The following is a 22,403-nucleotide window of genomic DNA, read 5'->3' as shown; positions in this document are numbered from 1 at the left end:
AGGGGCTTGCTCTAGGAGTAAATTGAGGGGTTGTACTTGGTTTGTAAACCTTTCCTTATGTGTGTGTGGTTTTTTTTTTTTTGTCATGATTTAAAAAGTCACAAGGAAACAGCTTGGGTCGTCAAAGGTTCTCTAGCAAAGGAAGACTGACCAACATTAGCTATAGAAGTACTGCGCACAGGTTTGTTAGAGGAAAAGGTGATGTCATTCATCAGTAACTGAACTGCCTATTGAGAGCACAAATTATGATGCATAAACGACAGTATTTTCTTTAACATCTATATGTACACATATCCCATAAATGTAAACTTCATATCAATTAAAAGCTTGATAATTATTAACCATACTCCTTGTCTTATTTACATATTAAGATAGTAAATGACTTTAAGTTTCTGTTTAAATTGTGAGAGTCCTCCAACTCTGGAGATTAAAAATATGCACAAGCAGGGGAACCTGGATGGTTCACTTGGTTGAGCATCCGACTTCATCTCAGGTCATGATCTCCTTGTTTGTGGGTTTGAGCCCCGCATCAGGCTCTGTGCAAACAGCCCAGAGCCTGGAGCCTGCTTTCGATTCTGTGTCTCCCTCTCTCCCTCTGCCCCTCCCTTGCTTGTGCTCTTTCTCTCTCTGAAAAATAAATAAACATTAAAAAAAACTTTTTAAAGAAAATATGCACAAGCCAAAGGCTCAGTGTACCTGTGTCATGATACATCTTTTCAGATAAAGAAAGCACCTTCTAATTACCGGTATCACCAGCAAACAAGTAGTAAAATGGTTAAAGAAGGAAACTACTTTGAAAAGAACTGTAAAATGATTCCTTACTCTTAATGTGGAGAAGTGGAAAGAACTCAGGCAAGCAAACTCTCATCTGTTATTTAACGGCTTTCATTCTAACACTCTTAGTCTAAAGACACATTTTTGTGACTTTGTTAGACACAGTTGGCGAAAAGAATAGGCAGGCTGCCCAGAAATAGAGGTGAAACTTTATGTTTGTATTATTAAATTTATCAGTGATCTTGCCAGCAGCTCAAAGTGGCAAAGAGAAAAGCATACCAAATACACACTACACACACACACACACACACGCGCGCGCACGCTTTTTATTAAACATCAGAAGTTCCTGTATTAAGCTGTTGAAGAATCCTGTGCAAAGAAAGGAGAAATATTTTTAATGAAATATCATTTGGTAAGTGCTTGGAAAAGATAGAACATAAATTTACCTTCCACTGCCAAATACAAGAGGTAGTGAATATAATAAATGAAATCAGAAATATATAACACTACTAACATAATCCTAATTCAATTTAATATGAACAGCTAACATTTGTTGAATACTTACGAGGTTCCAAGCTCTGTTTTAATAAAGGTATTACCTGTTTTAAATGTCACAGCAACCATATACGGTAGTTTTATCATTACCTCTTTTTTACAAACGAGGACACAGAGGCACTGAGAAAATATTTTATATGGCATGTTCTCATTATAAAGGGTAGAACATTCCACTTATTCATCTGATTTCCCATGAGATTCTATATATTTACACTAAATGAGAACTTCTACAATGGAATGTAGCTTTGAAACGATTTGAACCCTTTCCTCTAAGCTTCCTGACAGGCATTCCCAGATGTGCTCTTGGTGTGTGGCAGCTGGGAGGCAGTACGTGTTGGAATCAAAGTGTGGACTGGCACTGAGATGTACTGCAATCACTTCTCCCAGATGCACTGGAATCTCCACCATGATTTAAATGTCTGTGGTTAGTTACGTAGAGATCTTCCCAAGTAGTGTCTGGAAAAAATGTGAATTCCCACAATTCATCCAACTTGAAGTGAGGGGACTACGATATTTAGTACATTTCCTCTGATGATTTCTGAAACATAAATTGTGCTCTCTTATAGTTTCCAATAGCTATATCCATCTTTTGGTGATTTGGGGAAAGGCTAAGGGCCTCGAAGAATTGAAACCAGACTACTAATAAAGGTAATCTCCTCAAATAATTGGTTTCTGCTATTCCACCTGAATATCTCCCAAATCAACAAATGAAATGGGCCATAATGCCTGTCTGCCACAAACGGGTGTCTGTAAAGAGTGAAATTACCCGAGATAAGAGTCCAATAAAGCAGCATTTCTGACAACCTATATCTTCAGGTTTGGCACATCTTGGAGTAAATATGCCAAAAAATGTTCAATAATGTTAAAAGGAAAACACAAAGTTTTTCATATCCACACCATAATTCACAATGAATTCTAGACTTCCAGGTTATGCATCCTGTGGTAAATGATTCTCCAGTTGGGGGGTTATTGCAAATGAGGCCAGGCAATTCCACTTTCCTTGTTAACATGGCTGACTACAGTAGAAATCATGGCCTGCCTAGGACTTTGAGTTTCATTTGGTCCGAAATCCTAGATTTAGCCTGTACACATTAGGGTTACATAACACTCCTCAGTTCTACACTCCTGTATTTTTTTAAATGTTTTTTATTTATTTTTGAGAGACAGAGACAGACAGCGTGAGCCGGGGAGGGTCAAAGAAAGAGGGAGACACAGAATCTGAAGACAGGTTCCAGGCTCTGAGCTAGCTATGCAGCACAGAGCCCGACGCAGGGCTCGAACGCACGAACCGTGAGATCATGACCTGAACTGAAGTCAGACGCTTAACTGACTGAGCCACCCAGGTGCCCCTACACTCCTGTATTCTTAATCTTCTTGAACTGATATACCTAACCATGGGTACATATAGTGTTCAGCCTAAAGCTTAAGACAAAAATACCAAATGGTGGAGCTCATGTCTTTTAAGTGTTAGAGGTTCCTAAATCGTATTTACTTACTTATTTACTTATTTATTGATTTATTTAATTTATTGATTTGTGTTCATGCCCAGTGTAGAGCCCAACACGGGGTTTGGACTCACAACCCTGAGATCAAGACCTGAGTTGAGATCAAGAGTCAGACACATAACCAACTGAGAAACCCGGGCACCCCTTAAAGTTTCCTAAATTTTAATGTGATCCTGTAATAATTGGAAAGTAGAAGAATGTTTAAAAGTATTGGCACTAGGGGTAGAATGGTTGGGTTCAAATCCTGGTCTGCTATTTATCAACTGAGTGACTTTGAGAAAGTTGCTTATTCTCTCTAGGTCTCAGTTTCTCATTAGTAAAATGGGGTATGTATGTATAGTACCAACTTCACAGGGTCATTATAAAGAATAAATGAATGAATACCCACAAAGCACATATAATTATGCCTTGTTCATAGGAAGAGTCTACTACATATGAACCATTATCATTAACAGAATACCATCACAAAATTATTTTTAAAGGAATAAGATAGGAGAGATAATACAAAGCAAGTTGAATAGATGGATTATTAGACCACAATAATCAACGCAATAACAGAAATGACAGGTCATTAAGCTGGGATAAATGGAAGAGGAAAACTGCAGAAAACTATAAGAACAACAACTTTCTGTTCAGGATCATAAAATGAACATATGTGCTTATTTTCTCTCCCTCTCAAAATATTCCTGAAAAGTCAGAAAAACTGGAGACCTGTAACAACACTAAAATTGGGGAAAGAACCGTTAGTACACCAACGACTTGGAAGAATATCTATAAAACAAAGAATGGGTGGAATTGTACTGAGGAATAACTTAAAATGGTGGACTGCACAGCAGTAGGCTGCAGGGGGAAAGGGCGCCATTTTTCCTAAAGGAACATAAAGAGAGTCACCAAGATTACCGCTGGCAGATACAGAGGGAGCAAGTGACCTATGGTAGAGTAATTGCAATGATTAATTCAAGTGCTTATGTGGAAAAGATATTTGAGAAGGCATGCATTCATGACATACAAAAAAAGGATATTATTAAATTAAAGAGGAAGGAAAGGAGGAAGGGAGGAAGGAATAACAAAACTATAAACACCAACTTAAAATTTTTATAAAAGACTGGAAGAGCAAATGAAGGTGATCTGCAAACATAAGAAAGCAAAGACAGAAAAAGATGCCCAGTTATATCACAGGACATAACTGAAAGTGGTATAAAGGATCATTCATGAAGACTTAGAAAAAATAGAGGGCAGGAAATAGGAGGCACGGAAGAGGAGTCAAAAGATGAGTTTTCTAAGTGAAAGGGCCTAACGAATACCAAGTAAAATGAATGACATAAAATATTCCCATGCTCAGATTTTATTTAATAAACTGCAGAATATATTAGCAGAGAAATGAGAATCATAAAATAATTCTGAGAGAAGGAACATGGTGTTCACAAAACAGGGCATCAAACTTCTCATCAGAAAAACTGAGTGATTCCAGATGAATGGGTAATGTAGGAAACACTTAGGTGGAGGGTTCAGAGATTGGCAACATTATATTACTTTGAAAGAATCATCTTGGCTGAGGGTCCATGATCCAAAGATTCCAAACAAAGAATGAGCACCAAAGAGCATCCTTACTTGGACAAAAATTTTATTTCTTCAAAGTTTTTTGGTTTGGGGCAGCTTTCTATCCAGGGCTAGAAAGGCTCCCACATCCTCTAGAACTCTTTCTCCAAGCAGTACCCAATCACACGAGCTGTTTCCCACTTATCCAAATAGCAAGATACTCAACTCCATCAGGGAACAACCAGACCAGCAAAGTGACTCATGACTAGGGATATAAAATAGAAACCTTACTAGAAAATCATCCAAAAATAAAACAGATTTTTAAGCAATTTTTAAATATTTATTTTTGAAAGAGAAAGAGAGCAAGTGGGAGAGAGGCAGAAAGAGGGAGACACAGAATCCAAGGCAGGCTCCAGTTGTCAGCAAAGAGCCCAAAGCAGGTCTCAAACTCACAAACCGTGAGATCATGATGCCAGCCAAAGTCGTATGTTTAACCAACTGAGCCACCCAAGCGCCTCAAGACAGATTTTGAAAAGCTTACTTGATGCAGTGATCCCAACTCTGAAATCCTTCCTTTGTAACATCCAGAAATTCTGCTACCACTTATAAACAGATATAGTGAATCCCTATCTTGTTTTTTTTAACATTTGTTTATTTTTGAGAGAGAGAGAGCAAGAGCACACATGCAAGTTGGGGAGGGGCAGAGAGAGGGAGACACAGAATCTGAAGCAGGCTCCAGGCTCTGAGATGTCAGCAAAGAGACCAACACAGGGTTAGAACTCACAAACCGTGAAATGATGACCTGAGCCAAAGTTGGATGCTTAACCGACTGAGCCTCCCAGGTGCCCCAGATATACTGAATCTCAGCATTGTTTACACTAAGAAAATATAGAACAAAATAACATAAGCAAATGCTCCAAAGTTAATGTGAATGGGCAAGTATCCAAGACCAAAGAAATCTAGTAACATACTATACAATTTAGCAATCATTATAGCAAAAGTATATAGAAAGTAGAAAATTAAAATTAAAAGTCATAAATTCTATAAAGAAAAAACAAAAATGAGGGCGTCTAGGTGGCTCAGTCAGTTAAGCATCCAACTTAGAGTCAGGCCATGATCTCATAGTTTGTCAGTTCGAGCCCCATGTCGGGGTCTATGCTGACAGCTCAAAACCTGGAGCCTGCTTCAGATTCTGTGTCTCCCTCTTTCACTCAGCCCCTTCCCCACATGTGCTCTCTGTCTCTCTCAAAAAAATAAAAACCAAAAAAAATTTTTAAAAATAAAAAAAATATAAAAACCATTAAAAAAAGATTAAATAAAAATTATAAACAAAGAAGAGACTATGAACACATGAACAAAAATACTAGAAAGTCATTACTGTCAAACAATGAATTGTAAATGTCCAATCAATGATTTCCCCTAACCTGGAAATACATCACTAACATTTACTCAAAATAGGTAGAATTTTCAGAACAAACACCAAAGCAGAAAATTAAAAAAGTTAACAGAATTACTTCTCTAAAAAATTCCCTGGAGTCAGATAAATGAATGATTGAGCCTGTACATTTTCAGTGTATGTGCTGTATTAATTTTCCCCCAGCACAGGTAAAGATGAAATATTAACTAATTTGTTCTATGAAGCTGGTATTGTCCCATTAATTTAAAAAACTGAAAAAGATAACTCACAGAAAAACTAGAGACTTAGCATATCCTAGCTCACTCCTAACTACAGAGGCAAAAATTCTACTATGGCCCTCCTAGCTACAGAGATGAAGTCCCTGCCCCTCTGGTGCCAAGTCACCCCAACTCTGAGAAAGGAGGTAGGAAATGTGTGAGAACCACTACAGCAGCAACGTTACAATAAGGGCAGTGCCTAAACTGCAGTTTAAATTAACAACAGAATGACTTGATATAAACCAAGGCAGCTTACCTACTTTAGACATGCTGAGTCCTAAAAAGCACGTGAAAGAGTAAAGTCAATGTACTGTCTACCTGACTATACTCTAGATGGAGAGCTGGTATTTCCTTTAGATATATACGGGGAGTTCCCAAACTTGTTACATTTAAAAGGGTTTCTCCTACCCATAGTTTACCCCTTCTCATTTGACAGAAGAGGAAACTGAGGTTCAGAGATTTTCAGTCCTGACCTCAAATCATGAGATGTTTAGAAGAAATTAAAAATCACACGTATAGTATTTATATTTGCACTCTTTTGCTTTTCTGAATAGCCTCCTCATAATTTATCAGTATAGAACAAATCACTTAACATTGTGTTTCACTTAAAACAACCCCAATGAACAGACTGCATGTTATTATATGATAAAAAGCAAGGGATTTAGAGAAACACATAACTGTTACCTTCTTATAGTTTCTGGAATAGAAAAAGAATGGGGTCCTCTGGGCCAGCCAAAGAGACTGAACCAGGTTTGAGCAGCATGTACAACTTTTTCAAAGAAGTCATATGCTTTGGTTCCTTCTTCAGGAGTAAAGAATTGCTCATTTTTCTCTTCCTTTTTTATAGATCTCTCTTTGTCTGACATTTTACTTTTGCTGGAGTCCAAACTTTCAGGTGTTTTGATTCCTAAAATTCAAATTTGTTTGTAAGAAAGGGTTATACCACCATACAGTAAAACATCTTGTCAGCTATTGTTATTTGCATGTAGACAAATAAACCTCATTCTATAAATTATTCTATGTTCTCAACAAAATTATGAGTCAATTGACTGTATCTTAAAAATATGAAAACAGATTTATTTTCAAAGACATAAAAGAAATAACTTTAAAAATCGATGAATTTCAACAAAGAAAATCATTACATTTTCTTCTGCCATAATGCTATAGGAAAACATTCATCAGAATGAAATATTTCATTTTCAATTACATATGTAAAATATTTTGACAATTCTTCAGTTCTGCTTATTAGAATTAAACCTTAGCTGAAAAGCTCACTGAAACAAAATATTCGTTTCATATTCAGTATGACTCAATATCCAAGAGAAGCACAAATAAAACATCTCAAGTTAGAGAAATCTTCAAGCATACAAAATGATTTTGTTTTTTGTTTTTCAAAAAAATCTATGCAACAGCACAAGCACACACTCCTTGAAAAACCTCACAATATTTAATTTGGAATATTAATTTTCCACATTCCTCATATACAGAGAAGAGAATATTTGAATAGTTCATTACAAATGATAATCCCAAATTTGCCTATTTATCTATTTCTCTGTGCTCATCTGTTTCTAAGACAGGTAATACTGGATCCAGCTCAATAAATAGTAGACAAACAACTAGTGTGGCGGTTCCCAAACCATAGAGAGGGTACTTGGGAGGTCACAGCAGACTCAGAGGGGCTCTATAGGACATTTAACATTTTAGTTAATTATCACAGCAACGTATGTTGGCAATCACATGAATTACTACTCTGTGGTTTTTCAACCAAACTATTTAATAAATGGAACTGCATAGCACATCTTCTGACCTAGGGGGAAAGTAGTGAGATGGTAAGTACACTGTGAACAAAAAATATGAGAGAACCTCTACTCCAGAGCATTGGAGGGAGCTCCCAGGAAACATGACCCACTTCAAATTTATAAAAAATTCATCGTTTTCTTCATGGATTGCTTCTTATCTGATAAAGCCTAAGTTTTCAACTCAATAATATTAAACAGATCATATTATAAACTTGGTTTGCTCAGTACATTATTTATTTGCCACATACCAACAAATAGTTTTTTCTTGGCTGGCTCAACATCATCACATTTGTTAGAAGCAGAAGAGAGTAAACCAGCTTCTTGGTAGGGGAGCAAAACATTTCCTCCACTCTTCACAGAAATGTCACTCTTATCTACAAATGACACATTGGGACATTGTAAGTCAAAAAGCATTTGTGAATTAACTATCAAATTACTGAACCTGAATTTCGTAATTTTATATATATTATATATAATAAAATATGCATTATATAATAAATATAAATATATACATATATGTAAATTTTAAAAATGTTTTTATTAGTTTTTGAGAGAGTGAGTAGGGGAGGGGCAAAAGGAGAGAGGGGGACAGAGGGTCTGAAGCAGGCTCTGTGCTGACAGCAGAGAGCCTGATGTGGGGCTCAAACTCATGAACCGTGAGATCATGAACTGAGCTGAAGTGGGATGCTTAACTGAATGAATCATCCAGATGCTCCTCCACCCAAAAAAATTTTTTTAAGTCTAAATGCCCATTACACTTAAAATAAGATGTCAAGAAAAAAACTGATAAAGGCTGATATGGTCTTCTGAATTGAATTAATTTACATAACAACGCAATTATGGCATATCAAAGTTTTTAGAAAATGAACAATGCTCAACTTCAGGATAAACAAAGATGTGTAAACCATTTAAACTGTTTCTACAGTGACATTTTTGTAATTATTAAATATGATGCTCACAAGTGAATATAAGAAAATCATCACTAACAGAGGTAATTTCGTCTCAATTTTCTTTAATGAAATCACAGTTTGGTTATGAGCTGACACTATTTTGCACGGCTTTCAGTCCCTATTACAGTTAGCTAGTTGCTGTCTATACGCTAGAATTTGCCAACATGGTAATCTGAACCCAGCCAAAGGCAATGCTAAGAAAAGGCAGAGATATGAAAAGATCAGATTCCCTATCTATCTACTTATCTATTTATTCACATATATGGATAAGCACGGCCTTTGCAGCTAGAAATTTCTAATTTGATATCCTGGCACTACAACTCCTGAGCTATTAAACTGTAGGTACGTTCTACAAGACCTCTGAAATCTATTTTTATCCATCATATGAAACCAAAGGTTCTGAGCTCATGAGTTTGTTGTGAGGGTTACTTTACAGGCAATAACATGGATAAGTAAGCTGGTATATATGAAGTTTCTTCCATTCCTTCAATATAAAGCCAATCAGAATCTGACAGAGAATCTTTATAGGGTAGGTATGCCTATCTCTGCAACATTACACCACTAAAGACTTCATTAAAATGAGCCATAGAAAATTCAATGATAGAATGATTCGCTGTGAATGTATCTATTCCACTTACTATCAAATGATAAAAAGTATCTTTTCCACTTTATCAAATGATAAAAAGTTCACAGTGGGGTACACACCCAGATCTCTACCCTTCAACTAATGTCAATGATTCATGTAACAGTTTTTATTTAGTGTATTAGCTATAACAATAAATCACAGGGCTTTACTTTTTGATTTACTTAATATGCTTTAAGATTTCACCTTTATTGAACCTATCATACTCTAGCGCATAGTCGCTAAGTGTGTAGGCTCTGAGGCCTTATAAATTTGGTTTGAATTCCCTGAGCAAACTGCTCAAACTCTTTATGACTCAGTTTCTTAATGTGTTAAGTGACATTAACAGGAGTATCAAACTCAGTCGTTGGGGGAACTAAATGAAATAACAAACTTAAGGTAGTTAGCAGTGTCCTCTGCCTAGGAAGCATTAAATATATATTATAATTTATAACTCTACATATTTCCAAAGATATTTTAGAATATTTGAAAATCATGTTTTTCTATATTAATATTTACTGAAATGGATGCATTATTTTCAATCCACAGATTTCATACTCAATAAAACACTAAGACTCTATTTGCTTTTTCCTTTTAAAGAAATAGCAGTCTACAGTAACTCCCCATTACTTTTGTGGAGGATATTATGAAAAATATGAGTGTTAAAGCAATTATAATAATAGTTATGATAGAAATAATGAAATGATGGTAACAGTAATAATTTCTAGCTATTTACTCTATTGAGTCTTCACAAAAGCCTTTTGGAATAGATATTGTTAGTAGCCTATTACTGTCCCACCATGCACATTTTGCTAAATAACAGATGTTTGAGGATCTGAGAATTAACAATAAAAGTGTACAGCAAAATGGTGAGATCAGAACACAAAATAGAATTTCCACCCACATTCTATGACACTTTATCCACTTTCTGTTATGTTGTATTATCTGAAATCTTCCCCACTACTCAAGTATATTAGAAGAATATAAAAATATAACACCAGGATTGGTCAGAAATCTTTTAAATTTTGAGACTGTGTATAAAGCTTGTAATATATATGTGCTTGAAAGCAACAGTCTGTAAGGTGAGAACCCCAGGGAAGTATGGTATGTGGAAGTCCAGACAGAGTATGATGAGGGGTTGGGGCCGGGGGTCAACAGTGTAAACTGCGGCTCAGTAGTGAAGTAACAGCAGTAAAATGGAAGAATGTTCTGCCTCACCCTGGACATACCCTTCCTGTTAAAGGAAGCTGTGGTATTCTAATTATTCAGTTTCCTTTGCTATTTTTCTCCCTATGTGGGAAATCGAGTGGTTTATCTGATTGCAAGGAATACATCAGGAATGCATGGCCTAGATTCGCCCTTTTTCCCTTTTGGGAACAAGCCTGTCCAGTGAGAGGATACAGTCCCGTTTCCTCCAGGTGTCATCCTGTACTGGCCCCCAAAGCAGCTAAGAGGGAGGAAGAATTTGAAGGGCAAGAGTAAGCAAGGTTAGCTCATTAAGCAAGGCCCCAGGATGAAGGGATTCAGAGAAACGAACGGCTTAAGGCAGCAGAGTGTGACCTCTCCCAAGTGTGTGACAGGAGATGGGTCAGTTGCATGCTTTGGAAGTTCGGAGTGTTCCTGACTGATGGTCTCTATTTCTTCTGAAAAGTTCCAGAAAGGTCATGCCCTGAGACTGAGGTGGAATAGAACTAAAGAGTTTCCACAGGAGTGGGACACATTTAGAGAAGCAAGTAGAGAACAGGAGAAAAACGGTTACAAACACAGAAAAGACATCCAATGCAGCACTGAAAAATATGGCCTTGACACTCTATGCAAATGACGTTTTTTTCCCCCACTCTTCTTTCTCCTCTGAGACTGACTCCATCTTTCTCCTCTGTGTCTTACATTGTAAATATTGTTCTTAGTCTCTCACCATTTCCCCTGCAGCAATTCCCAGCTGGCCTACTGACCACTCTCCCGCTTTAAGTCAGCTCACAACCCATTATTCCCTTTCTAAATCAGTGATACTCAGAAATCACAGAAGGTTCCCACTTTTACAGAATAAAGGGTGCAGTGGGCCCTTTACTGCCTGCCTTGTGTTACCAGTCAGACCCCCATTCTTTTGTTATACTGCCTTTTGCCCAGATTGTCCTGTTCAAGCTCATTTGTCAAGCTCTACCCAGATGTCATCTCTTGTATAAAGTCATCCCAGACCGCAAAACCCCAAACATCAATATTAGGCTCTCCATCACACCCACATCTCCAACAGTCCAAAAGGCTCATGTACAATGCTCTTAATTCAATATTCTTTGTATTTATTTATTTATGTGTCTTTTACTAGATTTTCAACTTGTGATTAAGAGACACTGCCATATTATACTCTCAATACTAAACACAGCTCTTGGAAACGGCAGGAGTTTAATAAACATCAGTCAATGTTAAGGTTGCTTTATTTCCAGGCATCAACCTTGGATGACAAGAGCATATACAGTGAGGGTAGGAGACAACAGTCATATCTAACTTACCTTCTGTTAAAATAATTGTTCGCGTATCAAGATGAGTTGCCATATACGAGTAAATAGTAAGAAGACAGTTTTCTGCTGTTGCAGTAACTGGAAGCAAAAACCTAAAAGTGAAAATATCGCATTTCAATAACATAAAATTCTCAGATGCAGTAAATACAATGAAATATTTTTTAAGTATGCTTTATGGCTTAAATGATCAAGACATGAATAATTCACTGTTTTTCTTTTCATCTACTTTGTTTTTATTAAATACCTACCATATGCATTTTAATGGTTTAAGAGTATTTACTTTTAAAGCTTTTAGCAGGGATGGTAAATTTCACTGTCAAGTGTGCTCTAGAACACAGCTTGTAATTATGCAGTTTCACAAACGGATTCAAGAAATTTTAGGACTGAAGGAGCCTTAGACTTAATCACCTTCTTCTTTTAAAGAACCCCTGACAAGTGGTATCTAGCCTCAGATGACACACCTACGGACTCAGATACAACCCATTTTATATCTGGAGAGTGGTACCTTGAGACATTCCATTTCAGGGCAACAGCGAACAAAATCTACAATCTGATTCCCACTACATTCCTTCAAATACTTAAAAAAAGGTCACTTTATCTTCTCTAGGCTTTCTCTTCTTCAGACTGAAAACATTTAGATGAGATCAGGCGCGTTCAGGATGGTATGGCCGTAGACCAGAGTGAAAACATTTAGAACATTCAAGGGTTTTTTCAACTACAAGATCTCCAAAAATTGCACATACCATCTAACTTCTTCAAATGGTCTTTTGTTCTTTAAATGTACGTGAGAACTGAAAGCAGTACTCCAAAAGTTATTCAACCAGTAGAGCACTATTCCCTTTCATAAACTGCACACTATTATCCTATATTATAAAAGCATTGTGAAATGAACAAGAGCTACAAAACTCTTAGGTTACATTGGGCCTGTCCAATTTATATGACAGCTTGTCCATAGATCCTTGTACAACTGATCTTTTGGAAAAGTACTATGTTTTATCCATACCACTATAACCATGGATTACTGGTTTCACTTCTGCATTACAGTATTTATCAACATGATTTTACTATTGAGTCAGCCATGTATCTATGAGCCCTTCTGCGCAGCTTACAGTCACTCACCAAGGTGAAACAACAAAATGTGGTATTATAATCCAAGCTGATACAAGCAAAATATAGGATACGATGAGACTATGAAGTTTGTAGCTGCAATATAATGAGCTGCCAGAGACATTAAAATAAACATATGTCACATGTAAATGAACTGATTTTCACCTTAGTTCTGCATATTCTCCTAGAAGGAATGCATTACGTTTTTCTCTATACAAACAATGTGCATTAGAATATTGTGCAAAACATACATATTGAACATTGTCTTGTTTGACCAACCCTAATCATTCTATTCCATCATCCTAAACACATGTATCAGATTGCCCTATTCCAGATTAAATTGTATTTCTCCATGCAATTGTTTTTTCTATATGATGTCCTTTTTGAAATGAAATTGAAAATTCCTTGATAGCATGAATCATTACTTCTACATATTGTGTGTTTGTGCTAAATGTAGTGATCAATCAAAATTCCATTAAATGCCCAACTCTGTTTAACTAACATTTTTCAGATTAGATAACACAGTTTATCCACAGATACCATCATCATCTTTATCTGAGAACCAAAAATGTTTTCTGCTTTAACAGTGATTACAGGAGGAAATGAGGGGGGAAAAACAACCATTCCAGCAAATGCTGTGGCGCTGTGTCCTTTGCCCCCAGGATGTAATTTCTTTGTGCAAGGCTCCCATGTTCTGGCTGGGTATGGGGAGGTAACTGTTACCTTCTTCAGAAAACCAATGTCAGATTGCTAAGGTGGCTGAAAGCCTCAAGTGCCTTGGGAATTATGGTCCCTTGGGTGATGCCGCAGCCCAGGCCCCTGTGGTGCAGGAGTTTGAAGGCCCAGCTTCTTTGCTTCAAACAGGACAAAAACTCTGTGATGTAACTTCATCTCAAGAGGATCATATGGAATCAAGGTGAGCTTGGAACTCAAATTTCATTTTATTTGGATGACTGATTCTGTGTTCTGCTTCTCTCCCCTTCCTTGTTTTTTTCCTGGCAGCCCATTCTTTAATAAACCACATAACTACGAATCTTCATCTAAAAGTCAGTTTTTGGACAACCCCACCCAGGACAACAACCAAATGAGCAAATAAAAGCAGTAACACTTGAAACTTTTATAAAATGATGTGGAACTAAAGAACATAAGATTGAAATACAATTCATTCTGAGAATGAAATGGGAATAAATACATTTTTTAATGTTTATTTTTGAGAGAGTGCAAGCAGGGGAGGGGCAGAGAAAGGGGGACAGCTCTGCACTGACAGGCTGTCAGCAACGAGCCAGATGTGGGGCTTGAACTCATGAACCATGAGACCATAACCTGAGCTGAAGTCGGATGCTCAAGAGACTGAGACACACAGGTACCCCGGGAATAAACAGTCTAACTTATTCTCGTATAAAACTAGCTCATTAAAGGAGATAACACTGATGTTAGATACTCCTCAAGGTAAAGAAACAAGAAAATGTCGTATGTGCTGTGGCACGGTTCTCAATTCATCCCACCAGGAAGCCCACCAGGTCAGGGTTCCTCCTTATTAGTGATATGGAGTCTGGTTATTTGGTTATGATAGCAGCCATCAGATGTCCTCATTTTTTATACCAACATTTTAAACATATATATATATATAAAATTTAAATATCATGAAATCCTTCTTTTTAAAATGTACAAACAAGTGGTTCTTAATGTTTTACAAAGCTGTGTAACCATCATCACTAATTTTAGAGTATTTTTATTGCTTACAAATGAAGCCCCATGTGTATTAGCAGTCACATACCATGTGCCACTCCCTCTCAGACACTACAAATCACTCATCTACTTTCTGTCTCTAGGGATTTGCCTATGCTGGATATTTAATAATTTATCAGTAATTAGTAACTGAAAGTAAGGGCAGGTAATCAGTAACGTATGGATAAAATATTGAGACTATGTAAACATTCCTTGGTCATCAACCTTTCACATGGTGCATATGAAGTGCTCCTCCAAGTAGCAAGGTCAGTGGCTCTCAAGGTTGACACTGAGCCAGGTCCCAAAACTGAAAAGCACAGTGTGAGAATTTGTGAAGGAATGGCCTTGATTCCTTAAATGTTTAGTAGAACTCACCAGTGAAACCCTCCAGAATTGGACTTTTCTTTGTGGGAAGGTTTTTAATATAATTATTCAATCTTTTTACTTCTTATAAAAATGTTTATATTTTCTATATAAACCTGGGGCATCTGGGTGGCGCAGGTAGGTTAAGTGTTAAACTTTGGCTCAGGTCATGATCTCACTTTCAGAGTTCAAGCCCCGCATCGGGCTCTGTGCTGACAGCGCAGAGCCTGGAGCCTGCTTCAGATTCTGTGTCTCCTGCTCTCTCTCGGCCCCTCCCCTGCTCAGGCTGTCTCTCTGTCTGTCTGTCTCTCTCTCTTGAAAATAAACATTAAAAAAAATACTTTTATTTTCTATTTCTTCTTCAGTCAGTTTTGGTACTTTGTGTGTTTCTAAGAAGTTGTTAGATTCATCTAAATCATCTAATATGTTGGCATACAGATTATTCCCTTCCTTCTGCTTTATTTGCATTTAATATGCGCCCCGTTTTTAGGTTTTTCTAGTTTTCTAAAGTGGAAGGTTAGACCACTGATGTGAAATCTTTCATCTTGTTTAATATAGGCATTTAAATCTATAAATTTCCTTCCAAACAGCTGAATCATATAAATTTTGATATGGTGTGCTTTCATTTTCCTTTATCTCAAAGTATTTTCTAATTTACCATATGATTTCATCTCTGATACATATATTATGTATTAAAATATGATACATCATATATGATCTCCAGTCATATTTAAAACACAGAAACTTCTCATAGTCTAGTATGTAATGATCCTATAGAATACTCCTTATGCACTTGAAATAAAATGTATTTTCTGTCATGATTATGTGGTATGTTCGATAGCTTCCTTTTAAGACTTCTTGGTCGACAATGTTTTTCAAGTATTTTATGCTCTTATAGATTTTGTTTATATATTCTTTCCCTTATCAACACTGAAGTGTTGAAGTCTCCAACTATTATTTTTGAGTTATCTGTTTCACCTTTCAAATCTGTCAGTTTTTTTTCATAGATTTTGGGATTATTTGTTAGGTGCAGGTATGTTTTTAATTATTATATAGTCCTTATGGATTAACAATTTTATCATTACAAAATGTTCATCTTTTCCTTTAGCAAAATTGTTTTGTTATAAAGTCTATTTTTCCTATTATTATAACCATCCCCCCTTTCTTATAGTTGCTAACTGCATAGTAAGACTTTTTTCATCCTTTCAACTTATTCATACTTTTGACTCTAAAGTGTTTTGTAAACCATACACAGTTGTGGTGTTTTTTTTTTTAACCAAGTCTCAGAATTTCTGCCTTTGGATTGTTTAATCCATTTACATGTACGGTTTATTATTCATTTTTCTAGATTTATACCTTCTATTTATTTACTGTATGTTTCATGTGGTTTCTTTTGTCTGTTTTTTACTGCATTTTCCTGTTTTAAGTGGATTCTATTACATCATGTTAATTGCTCACTGATTTTTTTAATAATTTTTTTAACATATATTCATTTTAGAGAGACAAAGCATGAGTAGAAGAGGGGCAGAGAGAGAGAGAGGGAGACACAGAATCAGAAGCAGGCTCCAGGCTCTGAGTTGTCAGCACAGAGCCTGATGCAGGGCTTGAACTCACAAGCTGTGAGATCATGACCTGAGCCGAAGTTGGATGCTTAACTGACTGAACCATCCAGGTGCCCCGCTCAATGATTTTTAACTGTTATATTTTTAGTTAAAACTTTTTGGTGGCTCAGGATTATAATATGCACCTCAATTTAACATCTATTCTAGATTTACACTAACTCAATTCCAATATGCTATAAAAGTCCCTCCAATATATCTCCTTCCCTTTTATTGTCACATAGAATTGCATCTATAGGTATTACAGACCGAGTCATCTGTGTTATAATTGTTTTATACAATTTTATGCCTTGTAGGAGCAACCGGGTAGCTCAGGGGGTTGAGTGTCTGACTCTTGGATTCGGCTCAGATGATGATCCCAGGGTGTGGGATCAAGTCCTGGGTCAGGCTCTGCACTGAGCATGAAGGCTTTAGGATTTTTTTCTCTCCTTCTCTCTTTCTCTCTAAAATAAAAAGTATGTATTTAAAAAATCTTATGCCTTTTAAAGATGTTAAAACAGAAAACATCTATTTAGTGTTTTATTTTAAATTTCATTCCTGTTCTCATGTTTTCTTCCTGTGGATTCAATTTATTACACAGTTTCATTTCCTTATTCCTTATAGGTTCACTTCTACTGCCCATGGCAAAATAATTCACATGTAACTTTACCTACACACAAACAGGGTAGATATGTTTATTTAAATATTTAATGCTTACAACAGCTAGTACTTTTACATTAGTTAGGCCAATCAATAGGATCTAATCTCGTACCATAATGTTTATTTATAATAATCAAAGTCATCCATGATGTTGCCAGAAAGAAGAATCTCTTACAAGTTAGGACATCGAGTGTCATCTTGTTGTCATTAATAAAGTTATTTATTTTTAAAAGATCAAAACAGTATGAAAAGATTCTTGATGATAATGTGATGCTCCCTTATTTGTTTCTCAAGATCTTTCCTTGAGTGGAGAGACAAGGAATAAAGTTATAACTGCTCTTGTCAACACTGCAATAACCCACCATGTATGTTATCTGCAGCCCGTCAAGGTGCTGTGATTTATGGACATTCACAATCCTAGGATATATATGCTATTAACCAATTTAGTGACCTTAAAAAGATTTTAGGTTTTATCTAAGTATGCATAAATCCATGGAAATATGTTTCACATGTGAATGTATTCCATTGATTTGTATCACAGCAAAGTAAGGTAAGGTTAGAGAATTCTACTTTAGTACATGAGACATCCATCAATATTCATCAAGTCTAGAAATAGATGTCCATTTAGCAATATTTTAAACATATCAATTCTTTTTACAAGTATCACCTCATTTTTAGTCTACCCAACAATCTGGAAATAATCCCATAATTGATGTAAACCATTTTTGAAATCTTAAAATCTCTCTTTAGGTCTATTCTCACATTTTGAAATCATTAACTTTGATTAAGATAGTATAACACTACATTTTATTCTTAATTTACTGTTCTTATGGAAAAATATAGTGCTTAACACTTTATGGGATTTCCAGGAAAGAAAAGTGACATAAGGCAAAATTTACCACTGAAATTTACCATTTGTGTATATATATATATGATATATATATTTATATCATTAATGTATAAATAATGGGCTTGTTTTCATGAAGGTAGGTATATAAGTTTATGATATTTCAAAAATACCCAGGAAAACTTTAACTTTATTCAGAAATACAAATTACTTCAACATAGTAAAGGGTACTACTTTCACCCCCCAAAGTAGAAATGCTAAATACAGCGGCTTGCTCTACAATGGGATTAATGGAATAATGCCTATTAAAGCTGAGTTGAAAAATTATTTCTAAGTAGAGTGAATCATTACCTATTGTGCTGCTTGCATCATTATATGCTTAACATTTAATTACCAAAAAACTTGCTGCCGAATCTCTGTTAGATACAATATACTGGTCAGCATTTGCAACCTGATGAAACTGAATGCTAAAACTCTTTCCATGAGAACATGAGCTCACATAAAACAAAAAAGGTTATTTTCATTAAATTAATTCTAGAATGCCATATGCACTTTACTTTAGAAAACAACCATGATCTAGATAAAACACAGACTAGGTAGTTTTTACAGGTTATTTTCATTTCCTCTCTTAGAAGACTTCCGGATACATATGTATTTTTAATGAACATAACAAAAAAATTAAGAATTTATTATTTGAAACATCTGGAATCAATCCATTCCAAGGAAGAGGTGTTTTTGTTTTTGTTTTTATCAACAGTAACACAAACTAAGATCAGAGTTGGTCAGAGTTGGAGGCCATCAACTCTGTGTTGGGATGGAACCTCTTCTAATAGAATTCCTTGCAAAAAATCATTTCCCTAACTATGTGGGCAAAGGCCTGAAATCCCATCATGAAATATATATTATTATCGGTTAGAGGAATGCAATCCAGCAGAATATTTGTTAATTATACATTAGTACATTAAAAGTTAAACGTTAACACCTAAGGAAGGGATTAGTTATTAGAAATCAAGTAGGATATGATCACATGGCCCTAAGTGTTTGGGAAACCAGGTGCTGGTCTGGCATCATTTTCAGGGGGAATGTGGTTGAAGAGTGTGAGGCCAGCTGGGCAATCCTGGTGACAGAGAAGTGGTTGAGAGAAGAAAGGAAAAGGAAATTAACCAGGAATTACAATGTACAAAGCACAGCTGGTCCCTGACTTATAATAGTTCAATTTAGGATTTTTAGATTATGAGATGATATGAAAGCAGTACACATTCAGTAGAAACCATGCTTCCAATTTTGAAGTTTGATCTTTTCTCAGACTAGGGACATGTGGGACGATCCTTTCTCCTGATGCTGGGCAGGGACAGCGAGCCACAGCCCCCAGTCAGCCACTCCGTCCAAGGGTAAATGACCGATACACTCAGGACCATGGTGTTTTCCGATTTTAGTATAGCATTTAGTATAGCATTCATGAGATATTCAATACTTTATATAAAATAGGCTTTGTGTTAGATGACTTTGCCTAACTGTAGGCTAATCTAAGCACATTTAAGGTGAGCTAGGCTGAGCTAAGATGTTTGGCAGGTTAAGTGTATTAAATGCATTTTCAACTTATGATATTTTCAGTCTACTGTAGGTTTATTGGGGCATAAACTCATCATAACTTGAGGAAGATATGCACGGCATAAAACACTCTCACCTCATTAATATCCCAAAGTTAGACTGTATTTTTCACAATATTTCCATTGCATGAAAGTCCAGTGATAGGAAAAGAGAAAAGGTGTATTTGAATTGTGTTGTTTTATTCCTTTCCAAAAAGAGATAAATGAAGAATTCATGCAAAGTAATCTCTTCAATATCAATAACAGATGCAGAACAGTAATGAAGCCTACTGGCAGGTTTCCATAATCTGTGAGAATCGTTCCCGATCTTTAGGCCACAGACTCTTAGAAAGCAGCATAGGGTATGCGGTCACTGAAAAACAGTGTGCCTGGCACAAGTTTTAAAAAAGGAACTTACATATTTCTGTATGTGCTCTAAAGTGTTATGGAATTCAGAGTAACTTGGCAATATGTTTTCCCCAAAAAAGCAGAGAGAAAACATAACTACTCTCAGGTAAAAGGTCTAGTAAATGCCATACTTGAAAAGTATAAAACCATTGATTGCTCTTCAACTTGAATAGACTCGAAAAGAGGTCACACTAGTATCCCATTAGTTTATGCAAGGCTGAGATCAAGATCATGTAGAGTACATGAAAGACGGGCATCATCAAACCCTAAAGTAGAATCCTGAACTACCGTTTTCATTTTAGCATGGAAAAAGTGAATTCAACTTCCTGTCACTGACACTTCCCTATGGAGACTTATCTAGTAGTAATAGGAAAACATCATATCCAGCAAGACCCTGGAAGATTCCATTATCCACAAACACCCATATGCTGGCTATAAAATGTGGCCGGAGACTGATCCTCACAGTTACAGGGAGTTATGTTGTTAAGATCAAAGGGCAAACATCTGTTGCTGGATTTGGAAATCAGAAAAGAAAACCTTTAAAATACAATAACGCTGAGGTAAACAGTTGTCAAGAGAACAAGAGGGTAGGACAGTGGGGAAAGAGCAGCATCAAAGAAAGTATAAAACAAATTTTAAAAAAGTATAAGACCTAATAAATTTGCAATGGCCATTTCAGTAAATTGATAAGGTTGGGAGTTTTACTAGTGACTATAAAGGATTGATTTGAGAGATCAGTCAAACACAAGATATTTTGTTAAGAAATAAAAGTAAAGAGGGGCGCTTGGGTGACTCAGTCGGTTAAGCCTCCAACTTCAGCTCAGGTCATGGTCTCATGCGTGTGGGTTCCAGCCCCGCATTGGGCTCTGCTGACAGGTCAGAGCCTAGAGCCTGCTTCGGATTCTGTGTCTCCCTCTCTCTGCCCCTCCCTGCGCATGTTCTCTTTGTCTCAAAAATAAATAAAACATTAAAAAAAAGAAATAAAAGTAAAGAAATATTCAATGACACAAAACAAACTATAGCAAGCTACAAAAATTGATTGAAGGGCATCTGAGCAGCTCAGTTGGTTAAGTCTCCAACTTTGGCTCAGGTTTGTGACTTTGAGTCCAACATCAGGCTCTGTATTGGCAGCTCAAAGCCTGGAACCTGCTTCAGATTCTGTGTCTCCCTCTATCTCTGCCCCTTCCCTGCTGTCGCTCTGCCTCTCCCTCTCCCTCTCTCTCTCTCAAATATAAACATTAAAAAAATTGATTTGATTTGCATTTAATTCACATTCATATACACCGCTTTTCTAAAATGTTTATTTATTTATTTTTGAGAGGGGGAGGGGCAGGGAGAGATGGGGAGAGAGAATCTGCACAGAGTCTGACACAGGGCTTGAACTCAGGAGCCAGGAGATCATGAACTGAGTCAAAATCAAGAGTCGGATGCTTAACCAACTGAGCCACTCAGGCTTTTTAATTTTCCTTCATTTAAAAGGTTTGGTGGTGTCCAACACTGCCATCCATCACCACGTCCTTATGTTGATTCAATGAAAATCATCTTTTCTCATTCACCACTTTCTTTTTCATTCTGACTACCATGACTGGAGTCTGTGTCTCTTCAACCATCAGTCTGGGGTAGCTCATTTATTGGCATCCCCACTTCTAAGCTTTGTATTTTCATAGCCACCTAACATAAACATCTTCTCTCTGTCATATCTCCTTAGAGGCAAAGCCTGGTGAACATAACATAGAAGACACTTGGAAGTTGTGAGCACATACATGAATGGATAGATGGATAAAGTGACTGACATCCTCATTCAAGGTTCATTTGAACTAAAAGAAAAGACAACTTCATAGCCATCACCAGGGATGAAACAAGTATACTATTTTACCTAAAATTAACATAGTTTGGGTTTACTGGAAGAAAACTGTCCAGGGATTAAGAGGTTAATTAGAATCAAAACCTATGTAAAGAAAGAAGGCAGAGGTAGATTGGAGAATAAGAGCAAGAAAGTGGGCTGCAGATTATGGAGAACATGGTGATATAGAACAGCCATATTGGCCTAATAAGGCCTTGGCCAACTGGGCAGGGAGCTTCGGATTGCTCTGCAGAATTTCTGGCATTGGGCTAAAATGTCTGTCCCTCTAAACCTGCCTGAGTCAGTCAGGGAATGCAGGCTTGCCT

The 22,403-nt window shown here is 36.5% G+C and overlaps 1 protein-coding gene across 1 annotated transcript in view; it reads right to left on the bottom strand.

Annotated features, from left to right (window-relative positions):
• The window catches only part of CFAP47 (cilia and flagella associated protein 47), a 493,477-nt gene that overhangs the window by 329,702 nt on the left and 141,372 nt on the right, over positions 1-22,403 (bottom strand). Inside the window, exons 27-29 of the mRNA XM_029929640.1 lie at positions 11,926-12,026; positions 8,095-8,220; positions 6,732-6,954 (exon numbers count right to left, since the gene is read on the bottom strand). Of these exons, the coding sequence (XP_029785500.1) occupies positions 6,732-6,954; positions 8,095-8,220; positions 11,926-12,026 (450 nt within the window). The remainder of the gene's footprint in view (positions 1-6,731; positions 6,955-8,094; positions 8,221-11,925; positions 12,027-22,403) is intronic.

This window comes from Suricata suricatta, chromosome X (assembly GCF_006229205.1).
Source record: "Suricata suricatta isolate VVHF042 chromosome X, meerkat_22Aug2017_6uvM2_HiC, whole genome shotgun sequence".
In the NCBI taxonomy this organism is placed as follows: Eukaryota; Metazoa; Chordata; class Mammalia; order Carnivora; family Herpestidae; genus Suricata; species Suricata suricatta.
Note: the sequence above shows the minus strand (reverse complement) of the source record. Positions and strands in the feature narration are given on the sequence as shown.